General features: G+C 36.8%; 5 protein-coding genes and 1 pseudogene across 6 annotated transcripts; 5 read left to right on the top strand and 1 right to left on the bottom strand.

Annotated features, from left to right (window-relative positions):
• The first annotated feature begins 1125 nt into the window (after window positions 1-1125).
• LOC121907402 (olfactory receptor 4Q2-like) lies at window positions 1126-2079 on the top strand. The gene has a single exon (XM_042426931.1). The coding sequence runs from the start codon at window positions 1126-1128 to the stop codon at window positions 2050-2052; it is 927 nt and encodes a 308-aa protein (XP_042282865.1). The 3' UTR covers window positions 2053-2079.
• Window positions 2080-4011: 1932 nt separating this feature from the next.
• On the top strand, window positions 4012-4962 carry LOC121906470 (olfactory receptor 5F1-like). The gene has a single exon (XM_042425330.1). The coding sequence runs from the start codon at window positions 4012-4014 to the stop codon at window positions 4960-4962; it is 951 nt and encodes a 316-aa protein (XP_042281264.1).
• A 2340-nt stretch (window positions 4963-7302) lies between these two features.
• LOC121906468 (olfactory receptor 6C1-like) lies at window positions 7303-8244 on the top strand. The gene has a single exon (XM_042425328.1). It carries the CDS (start codon window positions 7303-7305, stop codon window positions 8242-8244), a length of 942 nt encoding a protein of 313 aa, XP_042281262.1.
• Window positions 8245-12731: 4487 nt separating this feature from the next.
• Window positions 12732-13676, top strand: LOC121907236 (olfactory receptor 6C1-like). Its single transcript, XM_042426684.1, has one exon. The coding sequence runs from the start codon at window positions 12732-12734 to the stop codon at window positions 13674-13676; it is 945 nt and encodes a 314-aa protein (XP_042282618.1).
• A 976-nt stretch (window positions 13677-14652) lies between these two features.
• Window positions 14653-15521, top strand: LOC121906466 (annotated as a pseudogene).
• Window positions 15522-17808: 2287 nt separating this feature from the next.
• On the bottom strand, window positions 17809-24748 carry LOC121907196 (GTPase IMAP family member 8-like). Of its 2 annotated transcripts, none has more exons than XM_042426622.1 (6): window positions 24651-24748; window positions 24357-24464; window positions 22169-22885; window positions 20115-21437; window positions 19961-20016; window positions 17809-18844 (listed from the first exon to the last, which is right to left on the bottom strand). In XM_042426622.1, exons 2-6 carry the CDS (start codon window positions 24400-24402, stop codon window positions 18605-18607), a joined length of 2382 nt encoding a protein of 793 aa, XP_042282556.1. In that variant the 5' UTR covers window positions 24403-24464; window positions 24651-24748; the 3' UTR covers window positions 17809-18604. The 2 variants fall into 2 exon arrangements, with proteins under 2 accessions (XP_042282556.1, XP_042282557.1); XM_042426623.1 differs by having other exon boundaries at window positions 24357-24410; window positions 24651-24742.
• Between the last annotated feature and the right edge of the window lie 1058 nt (window positions 24749-25806).

The following is a 25806-nucleotide window of genomic DNA, read 5'->3' as shown; positions in this document are numbered from 1 at the left end:
TTTGAGATGAATAGGAGCGCCGACTGCAAGCCAGGCCTTCTCACTTAACATCAGTGCCCAATCTCAATAATGCTCTTGAGGCTAAATGGAAGCAAATCCCTGCAGCCAGGTCCCAAAATCTTGTGGACTGAAAAGTTTGAAGGCTATCATGGCAACATATTAACACCCATCTTTTTGGAACGAGATGTCTGGAGTAAGACAAATGCATATGAGTGAAATGTACGGTCAGCTATGTACTTTTGGAGATATAATGCATGATTGTTGTTTTTTTATTTATTTTTTCAAGTCTTAAAACAACAGTCAGGTGCCCATATAAACACTGAAAGAGATTTTTCCTACTGTAATCATTACTCCTCTTCATACTGGCTATTACAGTGATTGATCCCCTTCAAATGCACTTTCAATGTAGTGATGGGGGCCAAAATCCACAGTGTGTCCACACAGTCATTTTGTGAAAAAATGCATTTAAAAGATGATTTGAAGTTTATATAAGGCTTCAGTAGTCTGAGTTAGTCATATAAAGTGGATAGCTGCCACATTTACAGTCTTTTTAGCATCAAATTCCTTCTTTGTGTGTCCTCAGACAGTGTTTCCCTGCTAAGCTGCAGTGGAGGTATAGTAACTTATGGCCAGTATGAATGCGAGGAGTGATTACAGCAAGAAAAACCTATTTCAGTGTTCATTTGGGCACCTGACTATTGTTCAGAAGACAGACTTTAAATATTGTGAACTTATCTTTTAACGCTTTAAGCCTATAGAATCCGTTAAAGGACTAAGCCTGTGTGAGAAACACCCAGATCCTAACATTAACTGACAGTGGTACTGTCTGACAAAAGCTCCCCATTACATTTAAACTTAGAATATTAAATTAGTTACTTAGGTTTACTGCCTTTCAGTGACCTTAACTGGTGTGATTTGGGTAGTATTCCAGCTCTCTGATTGGATTGTTTGTTCACCAACTCTTTCTCTGGTGGGTATAAACTGGTGTCAGAATGACAGCTCAGGCCGTTAAGGTTGGATAGACACCTGGATGAATGAAATGAAATGAAATTTCTTGTGTATAGGCCATTCAAACTGTTTTTTCAGATGAATAATAATGATAGAGGTAACTGCATTACTGTCAATATGATGGATAATATGTCAGTAATTACTGTGTTTACTCTGTCAGGGTTAAGTGGCACAACAAACTACAGAGTCACTCTCTTTGCTCTCACTTTGCTGTGTTACTGTGTGATTTGGCTGGTAAATGTGACCATTACTGTGACGATCATTACGGATAAAAGCCTTCATGAACCCATGTACATCTTCCTCTGTAATCTATTCATCAATGGACTTTATGGGACAGCAGGCTTTTATCCAAAATTCCTTGTGGATCTTCTGTCTACCACTCATGTCATCTCTTACGCTGGATGTCTTCTGCAGGGTTTTGTTTTACACTCATCTGCTTGTGCTGATTTGTCTTTTCTAGTTCTAATGGCTTATGACAGATATGTGGCTATATGTCGACCTCTGGTCTACCACTCTGTGATGACTAAACAAAGAATTTGTGTGTTTGTGTTTTTTGCTTGGCTTATACCCCTTTATTTGGTGTTCATGGGTACAATAACAACATCAACATCAAGGTTATGCGGCTCACACATACCAAAGATTTATTGTGTTAATTGGTTAATTGGTGAAGTAGCTTGTTCTGCCTCTGTAGCAAGTACTGTTATCCCAGCTTTTAATTATACTTTTTATTTTGGCCATTTTGTTTTTGTTGTTTGGTCATATACATATCTGATCAGAACATGTCTAACATCCAAAGAGAACAGGTGCAAGTTTATGCAGACATGCCTACCACATTTGTTCTGTTTAATTATTTTCATTGTGTGTTTGCTTTTTGATTTGTTGTACATGCGATTTGGCTCTGAGCAGTTACCACAAAGTGCCCAGAATTTTATGGCAATTGAATTTCTCCTTATTCCTCCAATCCTCAATCCCCTTATATATGGCTTCAAATTGACACAAATAAGAAACAGAATTATACAGTTTATGTGTGGTAAACATCTCTAGATGTAAGTTGTTGTTGTCATAAGTTGTTCTGTGTGAGGAAAAACAAGACATTTAATCAGTAGAAAGTAGTTGATGTTTGTACATCATTATCTACTGTGTGTGTTTTTCATAGTGATGTCCATTTATGCAATCACATCATGTATAACATAATCTTTAATACATATATGTAATGTATGTCAGTGTCACTAAATCATTGCCTTATCTCACCTAATTGTGCTTTAAGTTATTTTTGTAGCTTTATATTATTGAAAACAAATTTCTGATAAAGGTTTCCATGTCTTGATGCATAAAAATAGGTTCAGATGTAATATCAATGGCCTGCAACAACAATAATATCCCATCCTAATATGTATTTCTTCAACATTTGAGTTGCAGGTATGATCTGTATGAGACTTGCACTTATGACCATGTTTTTATGATCCAATATTTGTTTTAAATCTATTTTTCCTTTATTGTTCAACGTTATGTAATGTATGTCAGTGTCAGTAAATCATTGACATATCTCACATAATTTTATTTTTATTTTATTGAAAACACATGGCTGATAAAGGTTTCCATGTCTTAAATGAGTGGAAGCATAAAAAATAGTTTGCAATGACCTGCAACAACAGTAATATCTCATCCTAATATGCATTTCTTCAATTATCTAGTTCTACGTTTATAATAAGGTTGATATAAACTTACTTTTTTGTAAGTTTTATCTACGTACCTCTTGGACATTCATCAGAGTCATTTATTCCTGTCTGTTAAGTGTATAGCACCCCAAATAACCATCACTCTGACAAAACACTCAATACGGAGTGAAAAACGAGAGACATCTGCAGAGTGAAACAGATGAAAGAGCAGGGGGAGTTAACAGATAGGTAATTATAGAATTAAAATATGTTCTCAAAACATCCCAAGATACGAGTGGAAAGTTCTTGCAACCGCATTTATAACCTTTTTATGACTCAAACATAGCTTAATCGTGTCATGTGATGCTACTTCACTACACTTTAACAACAAATATTACTGGGACCACTACAGAAAATTGCAGATGAACATTTAATATCCAGGAATTCACATTATAGATACTACCACTGACTATCCCTGTAAGACATTGGTCTCAATTTCACACATTGACCAAACACGGTCCAGCCATATACTAGGTTTTGACCTGGTCTTGTTCAGTTTGTCTATGTTTGTTTTTTTTCTTCTTCTAACTTTTCATAAGTCAGTTTTTCTGGGACACCCATATGATGGTGTGACACTTTACACTGTCCTGCCAAAGGGTTTCACTGTATTCCACTGATTGACAGGTGGCAGTAATGTGCTAAGAAATGCAGCAATGCAACAGAAAAGGCAAGAAAAATAAAACTGCTAATTAGTAAATATGGATGTAAACAATGCAGGTCTCAAAATGTTCAGAAAATTTGCTTTGAAAATAAATGTGTTATGAAGAAGGAAAAACATTTAACATTTTGTTATATGTATGTTTTGGGCACATTACCTATAGAACTGATGGCAAAAACTATGAAAATGAGGTCTAAGTTGCAATAAAGTGTTATATACATCTAACTGTTCAATAAATTTCATAAAAATGATTCAAGAGAAACATTTTTCTGATGTCAAACTTGCTTTAAATGTTGACAAACTTGACAATTTGAGTTCAGATCCACCAATTATTAATGCAAACAAAGAGTTTTCAAGTTCTCTGCATCGTCTACATCCATCGCTTGAATTCCCAGCTTGAGTGTTGAGTCATCAGAGAGATCATTTAAACAGAGACATAAACATCAGAGCGGTCAGACACCCGGCAGCAGAGGTTGTTCACTGCTCCACCAGCAACTCAACAACATGTATGTCAAAGATGTTTTCCTGGGGTGACACTTTATGATCTGCACTTGTTTAAGATACAAATATTTGATATTAAGCTAAATTTAAATGAATCAAACTGTGCCAGCTGTGCCACACGGTTTAATGGATAATGTTTCTGTACTAACATTTTTTATTCTTTCAGGATTAAATTACACAGCGCAGCACAGAACTATTCTCTTTGTGCTCACTTTACTGTATTACTCACTGATATGGATAGTAAATGCTGTTCTTATTGTGACCATTATTGTGGACAGAAAGCTTCATGAACCAATGTATATCTTCCTGTGTAATCTGTGTGTCAATGCACTTTATGGGACCACAGGCTTTTACCCAAAATTCCTCATGGATCTTCTGTCTACCACTCATGTCATCTCTTATACCGAATGCTTTCTGCAGAGTTTTGTGATATACTCATCAGCTGGAGGTGACTTATCAATTCTAGCTGTTATGGCTTATGATAGATATGTGGCATTATGTAAACCACTAATGTACCACTCTGTCATGACTAGACAAAGAATATTTATGTTAGTGGCTTTATCTTGGCTCTTACCACTTTACTGCATGTTCATTAACACAATAACCATTTTTCAGTCAAAGTTATGTGGCTCACACATACCTAAACTTTACTGTGCAAACTCTCTAATTAGTAGACTAGCCTGCTCTACCTCTATAGTTAATAATAGTATTGTATATTTCAACATTGCTTTTTACTGTGGCCATTTTATCCTTATCATTTGGTCTTATATGTATCTAATCAGGACATGTCTGAAATCCAAAGAGGGCAGGAGTAAGTTTATGCAGACATGTGTGCCACATTTAATCTCTTTATTAAACTTTGGTTTTGCTGTGCTTTTTGATTTAATGTACTCACGATTTGGTTCGAGTACATTATCTCAAAGCCTCCAGAACTTCATGGCGATCGAGTTCCTGCTCATTCCTCCGGTTATGAATCCTCTGATATATGGGTTAAATTTGACCAAAATTCGGAAAAGAATTCTTGGTTTTTCAAGAGCCAAAAGAAAGCTTTCAGACAAGGTCGATCGGTCAAGGTGAGAACGCTCATCTCATCGATGCTTGAACAAGTGTTCAAATATTTTTTCTAAAACATGTTAAAAACAAATGTATAGTGAATACACTGTTATACTCCAAGTAGTCTCCTGCAAATTCATGTTCATGTCAGATTTTTACTATGAGCAGAGCCGTTTCTGGACATTTTGGTGCCCCTTTTTTATAATGTGCTATAAGAGTTATTATTTTAAATTTAACTTTATTCAACTTCACTCAACTTCTGGTCTGTGTCTTGTCATCACATCATCTGTTTTTTTAGTCGACTTGTCCCTCTTAATCACTGTCTCACTCTGGTTTTAATCATATTCAGGGTAAATATGGAACATTAGAAACCTGGTTATTCATATTGCTGTGTGACTCTTAACATTACTGATCATCAGTGCAGAAGTGTCTTTGACTCTGTATTGAGCTGTAGGAATAATCTGTATGAGACTTGCTCTTATGGCCATGTTTCATGATCCAATATTTATTTTAACTCTATTTTTCCTTCATTATACAACTTACAGTGCGCACATTTGGCTTTCATTAAAATTAACAACAGTTTTACAGCTGAATAGCTCTGTATCAAGATAATATTGTTTTCTATAATATTTTGTAAAGTGTCCTGTAGTATTTTCTATAATATCCATAGTGAGTAGCTGTCATTGTTTTTTTGCAAGTTTTTAACCAACTGCAGCAGTTAACTGTTTCAGTTCACCTGCTAAATATCACTGAAACACTGATGTATAATTACTCTGACTGAAACTACTGACGGCTGTTTTTATATCTTTTGTGGCTCTGCTGCTCACATCGCTGTGCCTACAATGTTTTAACAGAGCACATTGGGGTGATTCTGACAGCTGTCATTCCAGGAGCAAACATCTGGATGTATATCCAACACCTTTTATTCAAATTGCTTGGATTGATCCTCAAGACATCCTTACTTTACTTTAGTTTCAGGATCGCAGAGCATTGCCCAGGCTTTTGTTACCACTGCAGGACTCGAGCTGAGGACGCACCTGCACACAACAGCCTAATATCCATATCCTGGTTATGAGTTATATTCATGTGTGGATCACATTATCACATTATCATCATAACATACATGATTCATACATGATTCTTATACAACGTTTATAGATCGATATGTTATTGAACTTGCTGGTTGTTTTGATCACTTTGATACTGGCTTTGCAGGACCGTTAAACTTGGCCCTGTTCTTCAGATGTCATCATCCTGTCGATTCTCATCCAGCTAATTTAGTTTTTTGATCCTGGATGAAATTATTTTGAATAACAAAGACAAAATGAGTAGAGAGTTGACACCATGATCAGCATTCATATGATTGGCTGGGTGCTGATCATGTAATTGCTGTTAAATGAGAAAAGTGTGTTGGAAACCTTCCCAGCATGCACTGGGTCCAATAGATTGATGGACATAGGTCTGATTTTATGTGTTTACTGCTGTTATTCTGTTCTACATTGTGCTCCACAATTTTTTTGCTCTTTCCACACTTTGATCACACACAATGAAACCTTTTAAAAACTTAAGAAAGTGTGTTTAATTGCATAAAAATCTTTCAGCAAAGTGAATTCTGCAGTTAATAATTTTTAAAAAATAAAATAAAATTGTAAATGAAATGAAATGAAATTGTTAATTGTAAAAAGTTTTAATGTTCAAACAACAAATTAAATCTGTCCTGGCTCCATTGGTCCTTTAACAGTCAGAATCTTTTAGGTGAGTTTATATCTTTTACTATTCAGAGTATCCCCATATAATTTTAAATTCCTTTTTAGTGCACAAACTTTGATTTAGTTGCATATTTTATTACCTACGATTATAGGTAACTCTTCATTACAAAATTAAACTGATAATTACACCAATAAATTGTAATGATTTGTCAATAACCTGCATGTTTTCATCTAAAGTCATAATTATATCAACATTATTTCATTATAAATCTGAGAAAGCTAGACATTTGTATCTGAAAATGAGTTTATGTCTTTCACCCTAAAATGTTATAAAAGCCTGCACTTCAGCAGGTTTGGGTTTAAGGACTTGTTGCTATCACAACATATTCAGATTAAAACGATTTTGAAGAGCTAAAATATCCAGACTCATGTCAAATCATCAACATTTTAATCTGGATAACTCAGTTATCCATGTGCAAAGAAGGCTTTGAGTTTCAATTCCCAGCTGTGTTGTTGTTGTCTTGCTGTTATTAATAGACGGTGTGAAGAGACAACAGTGCATTTAACAATGTGGCTACAGCACAGGGTGACCTCTTACTCTGTGACCACTTATGCTGTGACACTGGGAAGGTCTGATGAGATTTGTTCTCTCATCATGGATAATGTTTCTGTTGTAATAATTTTTACTCTGTCTGGGATAAATGAGACGGTTAATTACAGAGTCACTCTCTTCTCACTCACTTTACTGTATTACTGTATTATTTTGTTTGTCAATATCTCTCTCATCATGATCATTATCTTAAATGAAAATCTGCATGAGCCTATGTACATCTTCTTGTGTAATTTTTGCATCAGTGGCCTTTATGGGACGACAGGTTTCTACCCAAAATTCCTCTTAGATCTCTTGTCGTCTTCTCAAGAAATCTCATACAGTGGATGTCTTTTTCAGGCTTTTATAATGTACTCATTTGCTTGCAGTGAATTGTCCATTCTAGCAGTTATGGCCTACGACAGATATCTGGCAATATGTCGACCACTGCACTACCACTCTTTGATGACAAAGAAGAGGCTCTCTCAGCTGGTCTGTTTCTCCTGGCTTACACCTTTTTGCATTTTCTCCATCAATGTTCTGCTTACTTCAAAACTCAAGTTTTGTGGTTCAAAGATTGAGAAACACTTTTGTGTGAACTGGGTAATTGTTAAACTTGCCTGTCCTGACACTGACACTGTATCAAACAGTGTGATTGCATATGCAACAATTTTCATTTATGTGTCACATGGGTTCTTCATCATTTGGACTTATATGCACCTTATTACGACTTGTGTGCGGTCTACAGAAGACAAGGTAAAGTTTATGCAGACCTGTATGCCCCATTTAATCTCTTTAATCACTTGCACAGTTGCAGTTGTTTTTGATCTGATGAATATGCGATTTGGCTCCAAAGATTTACCTCAAAGCCTCCAAAACTTCATCGCTACAGAATTTCTCATTATTCCTCCAGTTATGAATCCTCTGATATATGGATTTAAACTGACCAAAATCCGAAATAGGATTCTGGGTTTAGTTTACATAAAAGGAAAATTACCTCTTCCATAAAGTTTGATTTCTAGATCAATTTGCTTTAAGATATATCATGATCCTGAAAATGTCTGCAGAATGTCCCAACCTGTTCTACATGACTAATGAATACACGCCTCAATACATGCTTACTGACAAAGTGTTTAACTTTTGTTTTGTTTTGTTGAAAATGTGTTATTTCTGGCATGCAACATGTGACATGTATGAATACCAGTATGTGGACATGGTCATCCTTTTGTGTTTTCCTTTTTTGTTCCAGTATGTATTGTAAACATGGCTGCAATAACCTCCTATGAGGGCAAACATTTGTTGTTGGGCCCCTATTGACCCCCATTATACTTGGTAGTACTCTAGAGCTGAAATCATTAGATGATTTATTGATTAATCGATTGACAGAAAATTAATTGTTGACAATTTAGATGACTGATTAATCATTTAAGTCATTTTTAACATAAAAAATAGCCAAAAATGCATTGGTACCAGCTTCTCAAATGTAAATATATGCTAGTTTTCATAGTTTTCCATGATAGTAGTTTTGGTCAAATTTTAGTCATTAGATTTTTGTTAGTTTTATCAACAAAAAATAAAGACATTTTAGTTTTCATCAGTGAGACTTTATTATTACGTTTTTGTCATGTATTGTTAATTTTTATTTCTTCTAAGCACTTTGAAGCTGTAGCTGTCGCTGTCCTTTATGTCAACAGTTACCATGGTTACAGGAAGAGATGTTCCAATACCATTTTTTCCTTCCCGACACCAATTCCGATACCTGAACTTGCGTATCAGCCGATACCAAGTACCAATCCAATACCATTGCGTTACAAAAAAAAAAAAATTAACAGCTGTATACTACGAACCATGTATGGATGTGTATGGATCTTTCATGTAATGCATCTTTAAATGCTTTATAAGACTGCTGTAAATTCTCCTTTGCCACTTTAAAACAGTAATTGCCAGTGGCTGCACAGCACAGCTTGCTGTGTAGGCTACTGTTTTGGAGCAGCAAAGAAGAATTGATTTCCAGGAAAACTGCAGTTTTACCCGGGTGTGAAACTACGTTAAGTTTATTAATATATTACCTGATCCAGCATTTTAGGCAGATACTGGTATCTGTATCGGAACAACTCTAGTTACAGGTGTTATTCTTGTCTATCACAAGGTTAGTGGAAAAGGCACTGTCTACTGGTTAATACAGAGTAGGTGCTTCTCATTTGTCTTTTTCTATTTTCATAGACAGTGTCATGTACTGTCCAAATGTAAATAAGGGTGCACAGTTACCACTGCCAACACAGCAATATGACAAAAGAGATATCAAATATTAGCCTCTGAATCTTTTTCAACATCTGCACATATAGTGAACAGATCCGTCAAACCAGTTTATAAAGTCACTGTTCAGACACATGGAATAATACAAGAGACATTTCTACTGGTAGCAAGGGTTTTTTTTTGTTTTTTTGTAAATTAATTATTTGTGTTTTCATTTGATAAGAGTGTCTCATAATTTGTTGGAATAATTCAGGGTAGTAGTTGATATGTTTTAGGGAAAGTAGAAATGTAGACGAACAGGGATATTCTCCCTGACTATAATAATATTATCTATACAGGTTAAAATGAAAAGAAAAATCTGGAGGAGGGAAGGAAGGAAGGATCGCTGACTGAAAGTAACTGTTGTGCTGCAGCTTGAATTTAGTCCATAAATCTGTTTTTTTTTCGAGAACCAGTTACATCAGATAACATAACTGTCAGAGACAGAACGCTACTGATTGCAAGATGCTTCTTATTAATGGTGGTGCAAGAGGTCAAGCGGCTAAATCAACCACTGCACAAGACATATTTTTGAGGTAAGTAATAAGTAAAATCCTCTGCAATTTTACTTATCGGGAGCTAGGCTAGGCATGTAACATTTACTTTAAAAAAGTCAGATACATTTCTAGTATGCTAAGTATGATTTCTATATTTAAAATTGTAATTAAAATGCAGCCTTCATTACTGTACACCACCATACACAATCATGGTCCACCCACACAGGTGTTTCCATTTATTCTGCCTGATGAGGCTCCTTCTCAGAACCTTGTGGGTGTGTAAATACTGTCACTGATTGACCCTCCTTGCAGTTTTGGTGCACCTGTTTTGATGGGAAAACTTGAAAGCATAGCTGAGCTACAGGTTCTCAAAACCTAAAGACATACTACCTCATATTAAAATGACCCATATGACCCATATGCTGACCCCAGTTGGCAAGACAGCATTGTTTGGGAGTGCCTGTTACAAACTATTATAACAAAAAGTGGAAAAATTTCTGTAACTGTTCTATAATAGTATTACTTGACCTCAGTTCTGCAATTGACACAGTAGACCATCATATCCTGATAAAGAGGTTACATGATTGGGTGGGTATATCAGGCATAGCATTGGACTGGATTTCATCTTATCTCACTGATGGAAGTTTTACTGTCTCTATTGACTCTGTGTCTGACTTCTCTCCACTCTCTTGCGGTGTCCCACAAGGTTCGATTCTGGAGCCCCTATTATTCTCTCTATTTTTGCTGCCCTTGGGACGGATCATCAGCAGTTTTGATGTTACTTATCATTTATATGCAGACGATATCCAACTCCACTTCTCATTCAAACCTAGTGAGTCTTTTAGGTTATCCAGGCTCTGTCTTAATGCTATTAAACACTGGATGGCAGAAAACTACCTACAGTTCAATGCTGATAAGACAGAGGTTCTGGTTTTCGCCCCAGAAGAGGTTGCCCCTGTGATTATAAAAAGTTTTTTATAAAAAGTATTGGGCCTCTTTCCTCCGCTGCCCACTCCAACCTGCGCAATTTAGGGGTAATATTTGATCAGTCCTCATCATTTGACACCCATGTAAAGCAGTTTACCACATCTTGCTTTTTCCACTTGAGAAATATCAGTAAAATGAGATCTGTAGTTTCAAGAATTGAACTAGAAATTCTTATACATGCCTTTATTTCTTCTCACATTGACTACTGCAACGCACTATTTACCTCTCTTAGTATCTCTGCTGTCGATCGTCTGCAGACAATCCAAAATGCTGCCGCAAGACTACTCACCAGGTCAAATAGATGGTCTCACATTACACCTATACTTAAAACTCTTCGTTGGCTTCCTGTTGCTTTTAGGATTCAGTTCAAAATTCTCACTCTTACTTACAAAGCTCTGCACGGTCAGGCTCCTGCCTGTGTTGCTGATCTACTACACCCATACACATCAGCTCGCTCTCTTAGGTCAAACATGCAAAATTTACTCTCTTTTGAGGCCGTGGCACCTAAGTATTGGAATGCTCTGCCTGCACCCTTAAGGTCTGCTGATTCTGCTTATTCACTTAAAAAGCAGCTGAAAACATACCTTTTTAGACAGGCGTTTGAGTAAGTTATTGTGGTTTTTTCTGTTTCTGTATTTCTTTGTGGCATCATGCTCATATAAAGCACTTTGTAACAATTGTCTGTGAAAAGCGCTGTATAAATAAATTTTACTTACTTACTTACAAAAATGATTCATATGACTGTTGTGTTTCTTCCTGACAGACAAGAGTCATAATTAACGCAGCTGCTGGAGGTCCTTCTCAGATAAATATAAACATGGTCTTTATGCTCTTGTTTCTCTCGTGAGGTCAGTCTTTATCAAGATGTTTTATCTCATAGTTACTAGATACACTTCTCTCTGGTATCCTTTAACACATATTTTTAATTTACCTCTTATATCCGGAGATATTCCTAAACAGTGGAAAGCAGTACATGTACAGCCTCTGCATAAAGGCGGTGACACCAGCGTCATGTTTAGCCAAAATCTTAGAAAAGCTCATCAACAAATCAAATGCGTAATTTCTTATCTGAGCACTGTATTTTAAACCCCCATAAGTCTGGTCTCAGACCTCGTCATTGCACTTTGACAGCCATATGTAAGGTAGTAAGTGATATAATTTGTTTGGATAAGAAGGAGTGTTGTATTACCCTGTTCATGGATTTATCAAATGCATTTGTCACAGTGGATCATACTCTTCTTTTGGACTGTTGAAGTGGATTGATTAAAGAAGAAATCACCATGAGCTCTAAGAAATTTCTGATATTTTATAGACAAAAAAAAGGATTAATCAAGAAAATAACTGAAAGATTAATTGATAAAGAGAATAATCATTAGTTGCAGCCCTTTTTGACATCACTGTCCAGCTGCACTGTGCTAAAATTAGAGGACTATACATTAAAGGGGCTAAATTGTATACACTAATTACCAAAAGGTAGCATTTCATAGTGATTGTGCCATTTGAAATGCAGAGTGCTGGAGCCAAACAGCCCATTCTGAATTCCCAGCTGCTGTGTTGTTGTTGTTGTTGTTGTGAAAGCGATTATGAATAGATGGTGTGGAGGGAAATCAGAGTCAGAACAGACGGCACAGTGTAAGCCCTTACTCTGTAACCACCTGCTGCATGTTGGAGAGGTAGATTTTGAACATCTGAAAACTGAAGATTTGTTCTCTCATCATGGATAACGTTTCTGTTGTAAGAATTTTTATTTTATCAGGGATAAATGAGACAATGAATTACAGACTCACCATCTTCTCACTCACTTTACTGTATTACTGTGTTATTTTGTTTGTCAATATCTCTCTCATCATGATCATTATTTTAGATGAAAATCTGCATGAGCCTATGTACATCTTATTGTGCAATTTTTGCATCAATGGACTTTACGGGACGACAGGTTTCTACCCAAAATTCCTCTTAGATCTCCTGTGGTCTTCTCAAGAAATCTCATACAGTGGATGTCTTTTTCAGGCTTTTATAGTGTACTCATTTGCTTGCAGTGAATTGTCCATTCTAGCAGTTATGGCCTACGACAGATATCTGGCTATATGTCGACCGCTGCACTACCACTCTTTGATGACGAAGAGGAGGCTCTCTCAGCTTTCCTGTTTCTCCTGGCTTACACCTTTTTGCATTATTTCCACCAGTATTCTACTAACGTCTAGATTGAGGTTATGTGGTTCAAACATTCAGAAACTCTTTTGTGTGAACTGGGTAATTGTTAAACTTGCCTGTTCTGACACTGACACTGTATCAAACAGTGTGATTGCATATGCAACAATTTTCATTTATGTGTCTCATGGGTTCTTCATCATTTGGACTTACATGCACCTTATTAAAAAATGTGTGAGGTCCACAGAAGACAGGGCAAAGTTTATGCAGACCTGTGTTCCCCATTTAGTCTCTTTAATCACATTCCTTATTGTAATAATTTTTGATCTGATGTATATGCGATTTGGCTCCAGAGATTTACCTCAAAGCCTCCAAAACTTCATCGCTATAGAATTTCTCCTTATTCCTCCATTTATGAATCCTCTGATATATGGATTTAAACTGACCAAAATACGAAATAGGATTCTGGGTTTAGTTTATGTTAAAAGAAAATCATCTATGAAGAAGTAATGCAACAGATGTAATGTATATAGGGTGTATAACTGAAGCCAATTTGCAGATTAATGTATGTGCTTTAAGACAAATTACGATGTCTGTTTTCCTCAAGATATCTGCAAAATGTGTCCCAGTCTGTTCCACATGTATGAGGAAGGATGGCCTTGTTATATGCTTACTAATAAGTGTGTAACCCTTTAAATTTGTTAATTTGATGTCTAGTATGCTCTTTGTAACTTGTATGAATATATGGATATGTTTTTGTTCTGCTCTTGTATGAAATGCAATTAGTGTCTTTTAATACAGGAAATTTGTCACACTACATCATACGAAATAATATGCCCTAAAACACACACACACCTGTCTTACACACCTGTTTTTAGTCATTTTTTAAGCAAAAACACTTAATATTTGCTGGTTGCAGTTTCTCAAATTTGAGGATTTGAAGCTTTTCTGTGTCATACAAGATAGTAAACTGAATATCTTTAGATCTCTGACTGTTGAACTGGACTGATGAAAGAAGTCACCATGAACTCTAAGAAATTACAACAGGCATTTTTTTTTTTACTATTTTTTGACATTTTATAGACAAAACAAAAAAGATTAATTGATTAATCAAGAAAACAATTGGAAGATATATCGATAAGGAGAATAATCATAAGTTGCACTTCTATGTCACATCACTGTCCAGCTGCACTGCCCTAAAATTAGAGGACTATGTATTGAAGGGGCTAAAAATGTATGCATGAATTACCAAAGGGTAGCATTTCGTAATGACTGAGCCATTTGAAATGCAGAGTGCTGGAGCCAGACAGACCAGTCTGAATTCCCAGCTGTTATGTTGTTGTTGTGAAAGCAATCAATAGATGGTGTGGAGTGAGATCAGTGTCAGAACAGACAGCACGGTGTAAGCCCATACTCTGTAACCACCTGTTGCATGTTGGAGAGGTAGAATTTGAACATCTGAAAACTGAAGATTTGTTCTCTAATCATGGATAATGTTTCTGTTGTGAGAATTTTTATCTTATCAGGGATAATGAGACAATGAATTACAGACTCACCATCTTCTCACTCACTTTACTGTATTACTTTGTCATTTTGTTTGTCAATGTCTCTCTTATCATGATCCTTATCTTAAATGAAATTCTGCATGAGCCTATGTACATCTTATGCAGTTTTTGCATCAATCTCATACAGTGGATGTCTTTTTCAGGCTTTTATAATGTACTCATTTGCTTGCAGTGATTTGTCCATTCTAGCAGTTATGGCCTACGACAGATATCTGGCTATATGTCCACTGCTGCACTACCACTCTTTGATGACGAAGAGGAGGCTCTCTCAGCTTTCCTGTTTCTCCTGGCTTACACCTTTTTGCATTTTTTCCATCAGTATTCTACTAACGTCTAGATTGAGGTTATGTGGTTCAAACATTGAGAAACACTTTTGTGTGAACTGGGAAATTGTTAAACTTGCCTGTTCTGACACTGACACCGTTTCAAACAGTGTGATTGCATATGCAACAATTTTCATTTATGTGTCTCATGGGTTCTTCATCATTTGGACTTATATGCACCTTATTAAAAATGTGTGAGACAGAAGACAGGGCAAAGTTTATGCAGACCTGTGTGCCCCCATTTAATTTCTTCAATCACATTCCTTGTTGTAATAATTTTTGATCTGATATATAAGAGATTTGGCTCCAGAGATTTACCTCAAAGTCTCCAAAACTTCATCGCTATAGAATTTCTCCTTATTCCTCCAGTTTTGAATCCTCTGATATATGGATTTAAACTGACCAAAATCCCAATTAGGATTCTGGGTTTAGTTTACATTAATAGAAAATTATCTATGAAGAAGTAAAGCAACAGATGTAATGTATATAGGGTGTATAACTGAAGCCAATTTGCAGATCAATGTATGTGCTTTAAGATATATTATGATGTCTGTTTTCCTGAAGATGTCTGCAAAATGTGTCCCAGTCTGTTCCACATGTATGAGGCAGGCCTCGATATATGCTTACTAATAAAGTGTGTAACCCTTCAAATTTTGTTAATTTGATGTCTAATATGCTCTTTGTAACTTGTATGAATATATGGATATGTTTTTGTCCTGCTTTTGGATGAAATACAGTTAGTGTCTTTTAACACAGGAAATTTGTCACACTACATTATACAAAATAGTATATCCTAAAACGCACACACCTGTATTATACACTGGCATGTGCACACATACAGTATACACACATTACATACAATATTTTTTTTAAATTATTTTAAACATTTAACTCTTGTCTTGTTTTTCTTCTTGTTTTTACATCATAGTATATCACAGCCCTTAAATTCTTATTCTTATAAAACACACAATACAACAAAGGCATCAAGAGACACAGATAAGGAACATATGATAAAGATGGCGATAAAAAGTTAAAACAGTAAAAAGCCAAAGCCAGTAAAATAATGAAAACTTAAGAGCAAATAAAAACAGCTAAAATTTAAAACAAACCAAGTAACTAAAACAAGAACAGCTGGTAGTGAAATAGGATTAAATTTAAAATTTAAAGTGTCCTAACAATAAAAATGAAGTAAGTTTTAGATTGTTCTTCATATTATTCAAGGTTGTAGGTGTGCAGTAAGAAAAACTGGATTTTCCAAGCTCAGTAAAAACAGCCATCACCTTCAGTGTAATCCAATCATTTGAGCATGTTTGATAAGGGCCCGCATTAAAAGACAGCAGCAAGGGGGTGTGATGGGGTAAAAAAAAAATCAGTAAGGGTTTTATTTATTTATAGAGCCCTTACTGGAAACAATGTCTATCACAGAGCCTTACAGAGAGGGAGGGCCACCCAACCTTAGTATACAGCTCAAAATGATGAGTATCATCATTATCACTGGTAATAAATAGTGCAGCGTAATAAACAGTATCTAAAGGCTTAAGAGTAACAGCTGAAGCATGCATGTATAAAATGTCACCATAACCCAGGACTGATAAAGCTGCCTCAACAAACGTCCTTCTACAATGCAGAGGAAATTATGTTTTATTCCTGTAGAAGAAACCAATTTTTTGTCTTAAATTGCTCACCAGTATAGTCACATGATATCTTAAAGATACCTTCTCATCAATCCAAATTTCAAGATACTTGTACTCCATGACCCTTTCGATATTTGTACCATTTTCAGTAGAGATGACGAGGTTATTATAATCAATATTTATGGCTCTGATGAAAAACACAAATTAAGTTATCTTTACTTAGAACTAAATTATGGATATTGAGTGCAATTTCTAAATCAGCAAAGCAGTGTTGGAGAGATTTTACAGCAGAATGTACAGCATAAGCAATGCCATAAAAGATAGTGTCATCAGCATAAAGATGTATATTACATTCAGTTACAGCGGAAACAATATCATTTATGTAAAGAGTGAACATAACAGGCCCAAAGACTGAGCCTTGTGGGACACCTTTTGCAATTTGAACAACACTGACGTCTGTCCATGAGGTAAATCTGAAAACATTTATAAGCAATTTCATCAAATCCGATACTATGAAGCCTTTTTAAAAGCAAATGCATGATCAAGTGTAAGGAATGCCTTTGAAAGATCAATAAAAGGAGCTGCACAGTGTTTCTTTCTATTTAAAACAAGAGTGGCGGCAGTAACAGTGCTGTGCTTTTCTCTAAAACCAGATTGGTGTATGCTTAGAACAGAAAGTGCTGAGAGGAATGATTTAATCTGATCATTTACTAGAGATTTTAGTATTTTTGCTATGTATGACAATTTAGAGATACACCTATCATTGTAAAGCTCGGCAGTTCCACCACCTTTATGTAATGGAGTTACATACAAGCAGCCTTCCAGACCTTAGGAACTGTACCGTTTATTAGATTAATATAGTTATAATATACCGTCTAGTGGATTAATATTGCCACAGAGTTCTTTTAAATAATCAGAGACAGAACTCAACCATTTTAAGTTCAAATCACCCAGTAAAATCATCTCTGAATTTTTATATGGAGCTAAAAGATCAGCTATTGCATCAACAGCTGAGGAGGAATCAGTATGCGGTCTGTACACAGCAACCACAATAACAGAATTATTATGTGCAATACACATATTCAGAGCCAACATTTTTCTACTGTGATACAGTATACAGTATAAGTAAAATGAGCTCTTGTGTAAATGGCCACACCTCCTCCTCTTGAGTTTCTATCCATTCTAAAGAGGTTATAATCATCCAAGGCAAACTCTGCTAAGATGAAATAACTCTGATTATTTTTTAGGGTTATTTATTCAGACTTGACAAAGCTTCTGCTACAGAAAACATTATACAATTGTATTCACAGGCTGACCAGTACTCCCCATGAGTTTTAAACTGAATTCATTAATGCACATACTACAAAAAAGGTTACACCTCAAAATCACAGAATCCTTACAGTCTACAGCCCTTACGCCCACAGTAAACCAGCACAGATGTTATCATCTATTTTGGCTCATCAGAACTCTTGTCTATGTGTTTTTGATTGAACTTTAACCTGCAACATTGCAAGGCTCTCCGATGTCCAGCCAGTTTGAGGGAAGGGAGGGATCGACCTCTGTTTCAGGAAATACTGATTGATTATTCAGACTCTTGTTCATGTTACTGCTCAGAAAAATAATTAAAAAAGTAGAAAGGGGCGGGGGTGCTTGCTTGCAGTGAGTGCATGGACAATAATGAAGGTTTATGGCAATAAAGTGACAAAGAAGCTGTGTATTTTAAAACTTGTGAAAGGCTGTTGTGAGTCCAATCATTACCGAACAGTGATAAGTTTACAAATCTCTAAAAAATCCGAATGAAAGCAAAAATCTAGATAGATATATGTATAGATGGACACCTTAGCCGTGCATACTCTTGCCAAAACGTTTTGAAGAATTTTACATTCAATATGTCTCAGAAGCCTCATGGTAGAGACTCACTTGCTGCCGCTGTCTGACCCCATTTTCTTCTCCTGGGGCCAGGCTCCCTGGACCAGTAAGCTCCCCAGCAGAGCCCCTACTGCAGCCCCGATAGCTGACCGGGCCCTCAACTCTGTAGTGACTTTGTAGTAGCCAGCAATCGCCCCAACTGCAGCCCCCAGCGCAGCACCTCCAGCTCTCAGCGATGACAGAGTCGAGTACGTCTCAGGTTGCCACATTTGGTTTATGGTCTCTCTCTGTGGAAAACAGATTCATAACTGCTTTATTAATATATGACTATAATATATGAGTTATTAATGAATGACTGCACAGTATCTTACAAATTGGTCATAATATGTACTTTGGTTGTAGTACTAATAATATTGAAATTGATCAGTGGGGACATGGTTGTTATTAAGAAGAAAGTTGACTGTATTGGGCCAACTGTTCACATGAAGGATGTGTCTCCAACACTTTGGACCCAATTTAAGATGGAAGCATGGGCTTCCTCAAAAAACAACAAAAAAAGATTATTTAAGACAGTTAGACCTGCCTAAATAGAGCCAAAGATAATTAGACTGATTCAAAATGCTGTTGACCCGTGCAGATCCAAATACAGAGAGAACACCAACACTGGCAGCCTCATGATGCTCCACCAGTTAATGGGTGTATTTCTTTGCACTTCACAGCTGATACTCTCCTCGCCTTTAAAGACATCAGACATATTGACCCAAGAAACGTGGCAATAGACCAAGACCCTATGTGGACCAGAATAGAATAAATATAACTTGGACTCAAAAATTGTTGTTGACTTCAGTCCTTACATTTTTATGTGCACAGGTTTGTATGCTTGACTTTTCATCAAAAAAAAGTATTTTCCATAATCCAGTTTTTGCCATGCAAGTGGTGTAGCTCAAGGCATGGTGACATTGTTTGATGTTTTGGTCCAGAGTGAAAGGTCTTCACAGATGTTGGATGGATTGCATTCAGGAACAGGCATTCATGATCCCAAGAGGACAAACCTTCATGACTTACCACTGAATGCATATCATAATTTCTCTAGTTCAATACAAATGCTTCAAAAACGAATGAAGGATACCATTTAGATGTGCTGTGGATATTCATGATACTGACATCTTTTGATGGAAACAAACTCCACAGAGCACTGAGTCTTATTGATATGGTTTAGTTATTGTGTACTCAAGGTCAGACTGGTTCAGCAAAACTAACCCTAACTTCTCCAGCTAAAATGAACAAACTCGGGCTTTGTGACATAATTATAAACACATTACAAATAGGTCACTTGTCTTACACTCCTTGCATAATGCATTAATTATTTTCCAAAATTATTGGAAATGTCCATTTTCACCAACCTTCTCATGTGGCCGCATGGTGTCAGTGTCCTGCCTTTTCTGTTCTGTCTCTGTAACTGAAAAGAGGTTAGTGGCATCAGTCAATCAAGAGGAGACCCATCATTTGCTTAACAACACCAGACTCTGGATAATTTCTGTCAGGCTCAGTACTCACTTGGTTTAGTGGTGTCTCCACTGTGATTCGCAGGCACTGTGAATGGCCATTTCTGTTGTCTGCTGAGCTCCACAAGTGTCTTGAGGTTCATCAATGTTTTCGTGTGGTGGTGCACAGTGTCAGTTTCTTTTTTCTGTATTTGCATCTGTGTCCCTTCAATATTGGCTTTCAACGCCTTCTTTGCATCTTCATTGCTTCTCTTCAGCTCTCCAATTGTCTCTTTGAGCTCTTTCACTTCTCTTTTGTGATCCACCATCATTTGGTCCAGTGCTTCGTCTTTGTTTTTACATAGTTTCATTAAGGCTGCGATCTGTTGCTCTTGTTTCTTTGGCGCTGTCTCTTTTACCTCGCTGCTTTCCTTCATTGCTTTTATCACATCATCTTTCTCAGCACATCTTTCACCCAGGCTTGTTATCATTTTTTGTCTCTCCATATTGACTTGTTTGAGCTGGTTGTTTTCCCTCTCAGCCTCCTTTAATTTTATACCAATCTCTTCTTCATGGTCTTTCTTTCGTCTCTCTTCTGCCTCCCTCTCCATCTCTGTTGTCACCTTCAGAGTTTCAATCTGCTTATCTTTCTCCATAGCTGTCTTAATCATGTCCTCTATCATTCTCTCCTTCTCCTCAACTGTTTGCTTTAGGAGATCATTTTCTTCCTTCACCTTCATGAGCTGTTGTGCAATCATTTTGGAGCTCTGATTCAGCTTTCTGTTGCTTTCTTGGACTTTCATGAAACTACTCAGCAAGTATCTACTATCATTTTCCACCTCAGTTTCCTCAATCTTCGCCAGCAGATCTCCCACCTGAATGTCTCCAACTTTGTTTGAGTTATTAAAAACATGGTATCTATTCCCACATTTGTCAAGCAACCACTGTAGGGCAGGCCATCTCTCAATGTGCTCCTCAATGGGAGTGAAGCCCAGTTTTTCTCCCCACATGAACAGCACAATGGTTCGAGTCCATACCCAAGCTCCGAGCACGCTCAAGTGTTCCTCCACTTTTAGCCGGTCGGTTTCAGTGTAGGTCTCGTCGCTACGTACAACCACGAGGACAGCATGAGGATTATATATAGATGCACTGTGGGTAATTTGCTGTTGAACTTCCTGTGGAGTGTCCTCAGAGCAGTATCTCCCATTCCAGCCAGGAGTATCAACCACAGTGACTCGCTTTTTGTGAACGTCACCCTGTCTCTCAGTACATTGGGATGTTGGATGTCTGGCTTGAAAGACTTCATCACCAACAATGATGTTTCCAGCTGAGCTCTTTCCAACCTGCTTTGGTCCCACAATCAGAATTCGAAGCATAGAAATCGGAGGGTACTCTCCTGAGTCAAAAAATAATAATAATCAGGATTTAGACAACAAGAATACATTTTTGTCTGAGAAAAATCTCATGTTTGGATGCACAAAAAGAAAATTACATAAGGATCTGTGAGGACAGGTAAGGCGTTCCCAAACTCTCAAAAGGGGAAAGCTTTAAGAAACTTAAGTTGTTTGACATTACTTGCTAGAACCATAAAATTGATGTAATTTGAGTTTATTTTTATTTAACTTCAACCTTTTTGTACCATGTCCATTTAAACCTGCAATAACTGGTTGGCCACTTGGGGGCAGCGGAAACAAGCTGTGAACACAACACTGACATATTATCTTTTAATTTGATGTGGTGAACTTAGCAAATCTTTGAATATTTACACGTCCAGCAGTTACGGAGTGTTTTTGTCCATCTGGCAAGTTTAAGCCCAATATTCACTCTCTTTTAACTTTATTTTTGGTCTGCACCAACTCCTGAGTGAAATATTTGTCTGTCTGCTGTTTGGTGCTGGCCAGGTTGCGTACAGTGGGTTTATCTGACCTTTTTTTTCTGCTGAAAACAGCTGCCTGTGAGCTGTGAGACTGAACCAAAAGAGTAAAGTTGTAGGCCAAAGCAAAACAAACAAACAAACAAAAAAAAAGCACTAAAAATGGCTAAAATGCTCTGTAGAGGTGAGTAGAGACAGTCATTTGATCCATTCTTATAAAAGTATTGATAATAGCTGTTTTGAGTGATGCTTACCCATGAGAGATCTGAGTGTATTTCTGGCGTCTTGCACATTCATTCGCCTCAGAGTCGCCCTCTCTTCTACCGCTTTCCTTTCCCTCTCAGTTATTCTCGTGACTTCCTCATTTGTAGTCACATAACCAGCTCCTCCTGCCTTTGCATTTCCTGCCACCATTGCATCGATCTTCTCCAAAAGCTCTGCAACCTGAGTGTCATCATCTTTTCCCCAAGTGCTTGTGTCTAGAATGTGGTACCTATGTCCACACTTGTCCAAACCCTCCTTGAGAAACCGATGTCTTGCAATGAAATCCCCCACAGACGCTCCCCTCAGTCTCTCACATCTGGTGAATATTACTATTGTGTTTCTCCACAGTGTGCCATTAAGCAGCTCCAGAGGTCCCTCAACTGTCCACTCCTTGCCTCGGTGAGAGTCCACGGGTATGACTATGAGGACAGCGTGAGGTCCTGGCGGGCACATGGACATGCAGGTTGCCATGTTCACATTCACCAGGCCAGGGTCACGGACAGAGTAGTGGATCCACCTTTCAGGGGTGTTGACCACAATGATTCGGCGCCCATCGCCAAGAACACCCTGTCTCCGGACGCACATCTTCACATCTCTGCTGATGTCAAACATCTTTCGGCCGAGGATGGTATTACCTGTTGAACTCTTCTCCAGCCAGTCGTGCCCCAGGAGGACAATCCTCAGCTCCTGAAGACAGTGTTTGCCTCCTGGTGGGAGACGAGGTTTCAGCAACAGTGAAGATACGTCATTGTATTTTAGTCCTACCTTAACACAAGTGTTGTAAATGGTAATTATGTTGAAAACTAGGGCTGCAACAAACAGTTATTTTCATCATCAGTTAATCTGCCATTTATTTTTCTTGATTAATCGTTTAATTGTTTAGTATAGTCAAAAAAATAGTGAAAATGCCTGTTATAATTTCCCAGAGTCAAGGGTGACGTCTTAGATGTCTTGTTTTGTTCAGCCAACAAATCCAAAGATTTTCAATTTACTACCATGTATGACAAAAAAAAGCATTAATTCATCACTGAGAAAGTGAAACCTGTGGATTTTTGGCATTTTTGCTTAAAAAAAAGACACGATTATTCGATCATCAGAACAGTCACAGATTCATTTTCTGTCAGTCAACTAATTCATTAATCGACTTATTGTTGTAGCTCTACGGAAAACTTATCTCAGAAGTGAGAATAAAACATTGAATATATATTGAGTAAATGATTATTTTTTGAAAGATACAATTTTTTTGCAATGAACCTCAAAGCGCCTGTTCTTGAGATTGAAAGGTCATTCTCGACTGTGAAACAATAAATGGACATTTTGATTGTTCTGTTAACAGTTGTCTTCTAGGTCAAGAATCAACTTTCAATCTCAACTTTTAAACCAACATTGACAATAAGTCCTTAAATCACAAAAGTTGAAATTTGAATGTTTACAATTCAATGACAACTGGAGTTGCTGCTGAAGATGATGATGATCATCATCATCCCGAATAGCTACTAAACGGACCTTGTTAAGATTGTATTAGCAAGTATTAGTAATAGCAATCAATTCTTACAGGAGGAAACAATGATAAATCAATTAATAGTTTGAAAACTGCTTTGTAAACATCATCTGTTACTACAGCCTTCTGTTTGTGGTTTTAATTACAAGGTCATCAGTGAAGGTATTTACAGCTCCAACCCTGAAAGTTGAGATAGTGTTTAGAGTATCTTTTATGATAACTTAGTCATCCGCACCCAGGAAGCCATAAAAGTTTAAATCTTCTGCTGTAGCTTTTCCATAGGTTGTTGGTACATTTGGTTGTAGCCTGAATGCATGGCCTGTCATCCAAAAGTGCTATTGCAAAAGAACAGAGGAGCGTTTTTGCCAAATTGGTTTAGGTCATTCAAAGCGTCTATCGCAAAAGAACAGCTAAGTACATCTCTACAATTTTGATCATAAGCTTCAGAACAGCTATTAAAAGGACTTTTTTTTATGAGATTGTATTAGCAAGTCTGTGTTCTTAGTCTCCCTTCTTTGACAAACATAAACTTAAACATAAAACTACCATAAAACTAAACAACTTTAATTCTGTCATATAAGTGTTACAAAGACTATATAAATAAATGCTGCAGTTTATACTCAAAGTGTTTATATCTTGACTTTAACTGTGAGAGCAAATGTAATTCAACAACATACCTTTCCGTGTTTGTGCTCTGTGGGTCACTGAAACCTTCTCCTCCATCTTTTATCCTGTTGAAATATTCACTCCAAGTGGAATCAAAACTCTCGGTCCTCAGTGTCGACCTATGCTTTAACATTTGAATCAGCTTTCTTCTCGTGCAGTCAAAGTCCAGCCAACCAAAGTAGTCATAAAACTCTTAACTCTGAGGTTACATATCAGATGTAATTATATAACACAGTAAACAATGTAATTAAATAATAATAATAATGATATTTAATTAAAGTTACTGTTTTCAATCAGCTTCTTACTATGATTGACGCAACGTCAATGTAACGTCCTCTGAAGTGATGGAAACACCACTATGTGTGCATATGTGAGTGGCTCCATTGAAAGAAAGCAATGTCACATATCAGCATCAACAATCAGGATTTAGCGACATTTGAATCAAAATATGACAGTTCTGGGGTTGCTTGGTGACTGTCGCTCAAATATAATCAAACCACACCCACACAGCGCTGATGTAGCAGGTTAGCTGAGATTTTAAATATTAAAGTCCCCTTCCACTCAAAAATGACTTTTTCTTCTTGTTCCTTCCCTTTGATGTTGGTGCTTCACTGTAAAGATGTTTTCACAGTTATCTGCCGAATGTGGGATGTTTCTCTGTGCTCACCTTTAATCTGAGTTTAAGACGTGTGCCTACAAGCATGATTTGTGACATCACAGCTAGTTTGGAGCCAATTGTGGTCCAGTATCCAGTTTACACAAGTGTGATGTGGAAACCTGGAGCCTCCAGTGCACAAACACTGAGACTGCACTTTACAGTGAAGAAGGAGACATCTTGTGTCCAGCAGGAAAACTTCTGAAATGAAAAATATTTGCATATTCATAGATTCTGGATCTTTGATGAGAGAAAAGGAGCAGATGTTATTTTTTAGAATTTCTAACAAGGTTACTGAACTTTTTTTGTGGAAAAAAAACAATTATTCAAAGCAGAATATTTTTATTTGTCTTAAACATGTCTGGAGGGGATCTTTAAAGCTATAAGCTACTTTGGAGCATATTCTAACAAAAAAAATAAAACTTACTTGCATACTGTAGCTTTAAGTAGGAGACATCTTGGATCCAGCAGTTTAATTTGTAGAATATTTGCAGATTTTGGATTTTTCAATGTGGAGGGAGGAGATATAATTTTATGAATTCTGAACAAGTCAACTGAACTTTTTTGTGGAAAACCCGTATCAGGCACAAATTATTCAAAACAGAGAATCTTTATATGTCTTAAAACATGTCTGGAGGGAATCTTTAATAAATAATGCAAGGTTATGTTTTGTTTTTGTTTTTTTTTATCCCACACTTTGATTGTTGCTTATTTAGTCAAATATTTAATATATTGAATAACTTAAAGATTTGAAACCATGTTTTCAGGGGCTTTAAAGAATACAAGTCAAGAGATTTGAACATTAA

This window comes from Thunnus maccoyii, chromosome 11, assembly GCF_910596095.1.
Source record: "Thunnus maccoyii chromosome 11, fThuMac1.1, whole genome shotgun sequence".
NCBI lineage: Eukaryota > Metazoa > Chordata > Actinopteri > Scombriformes > Scombridae > Thunnus > Thunnus maccoyii.
Note: the sequence above shows the minus strand (reverse complement) of the source record. Positions and strands in the feature narration are given on the sequence as shown.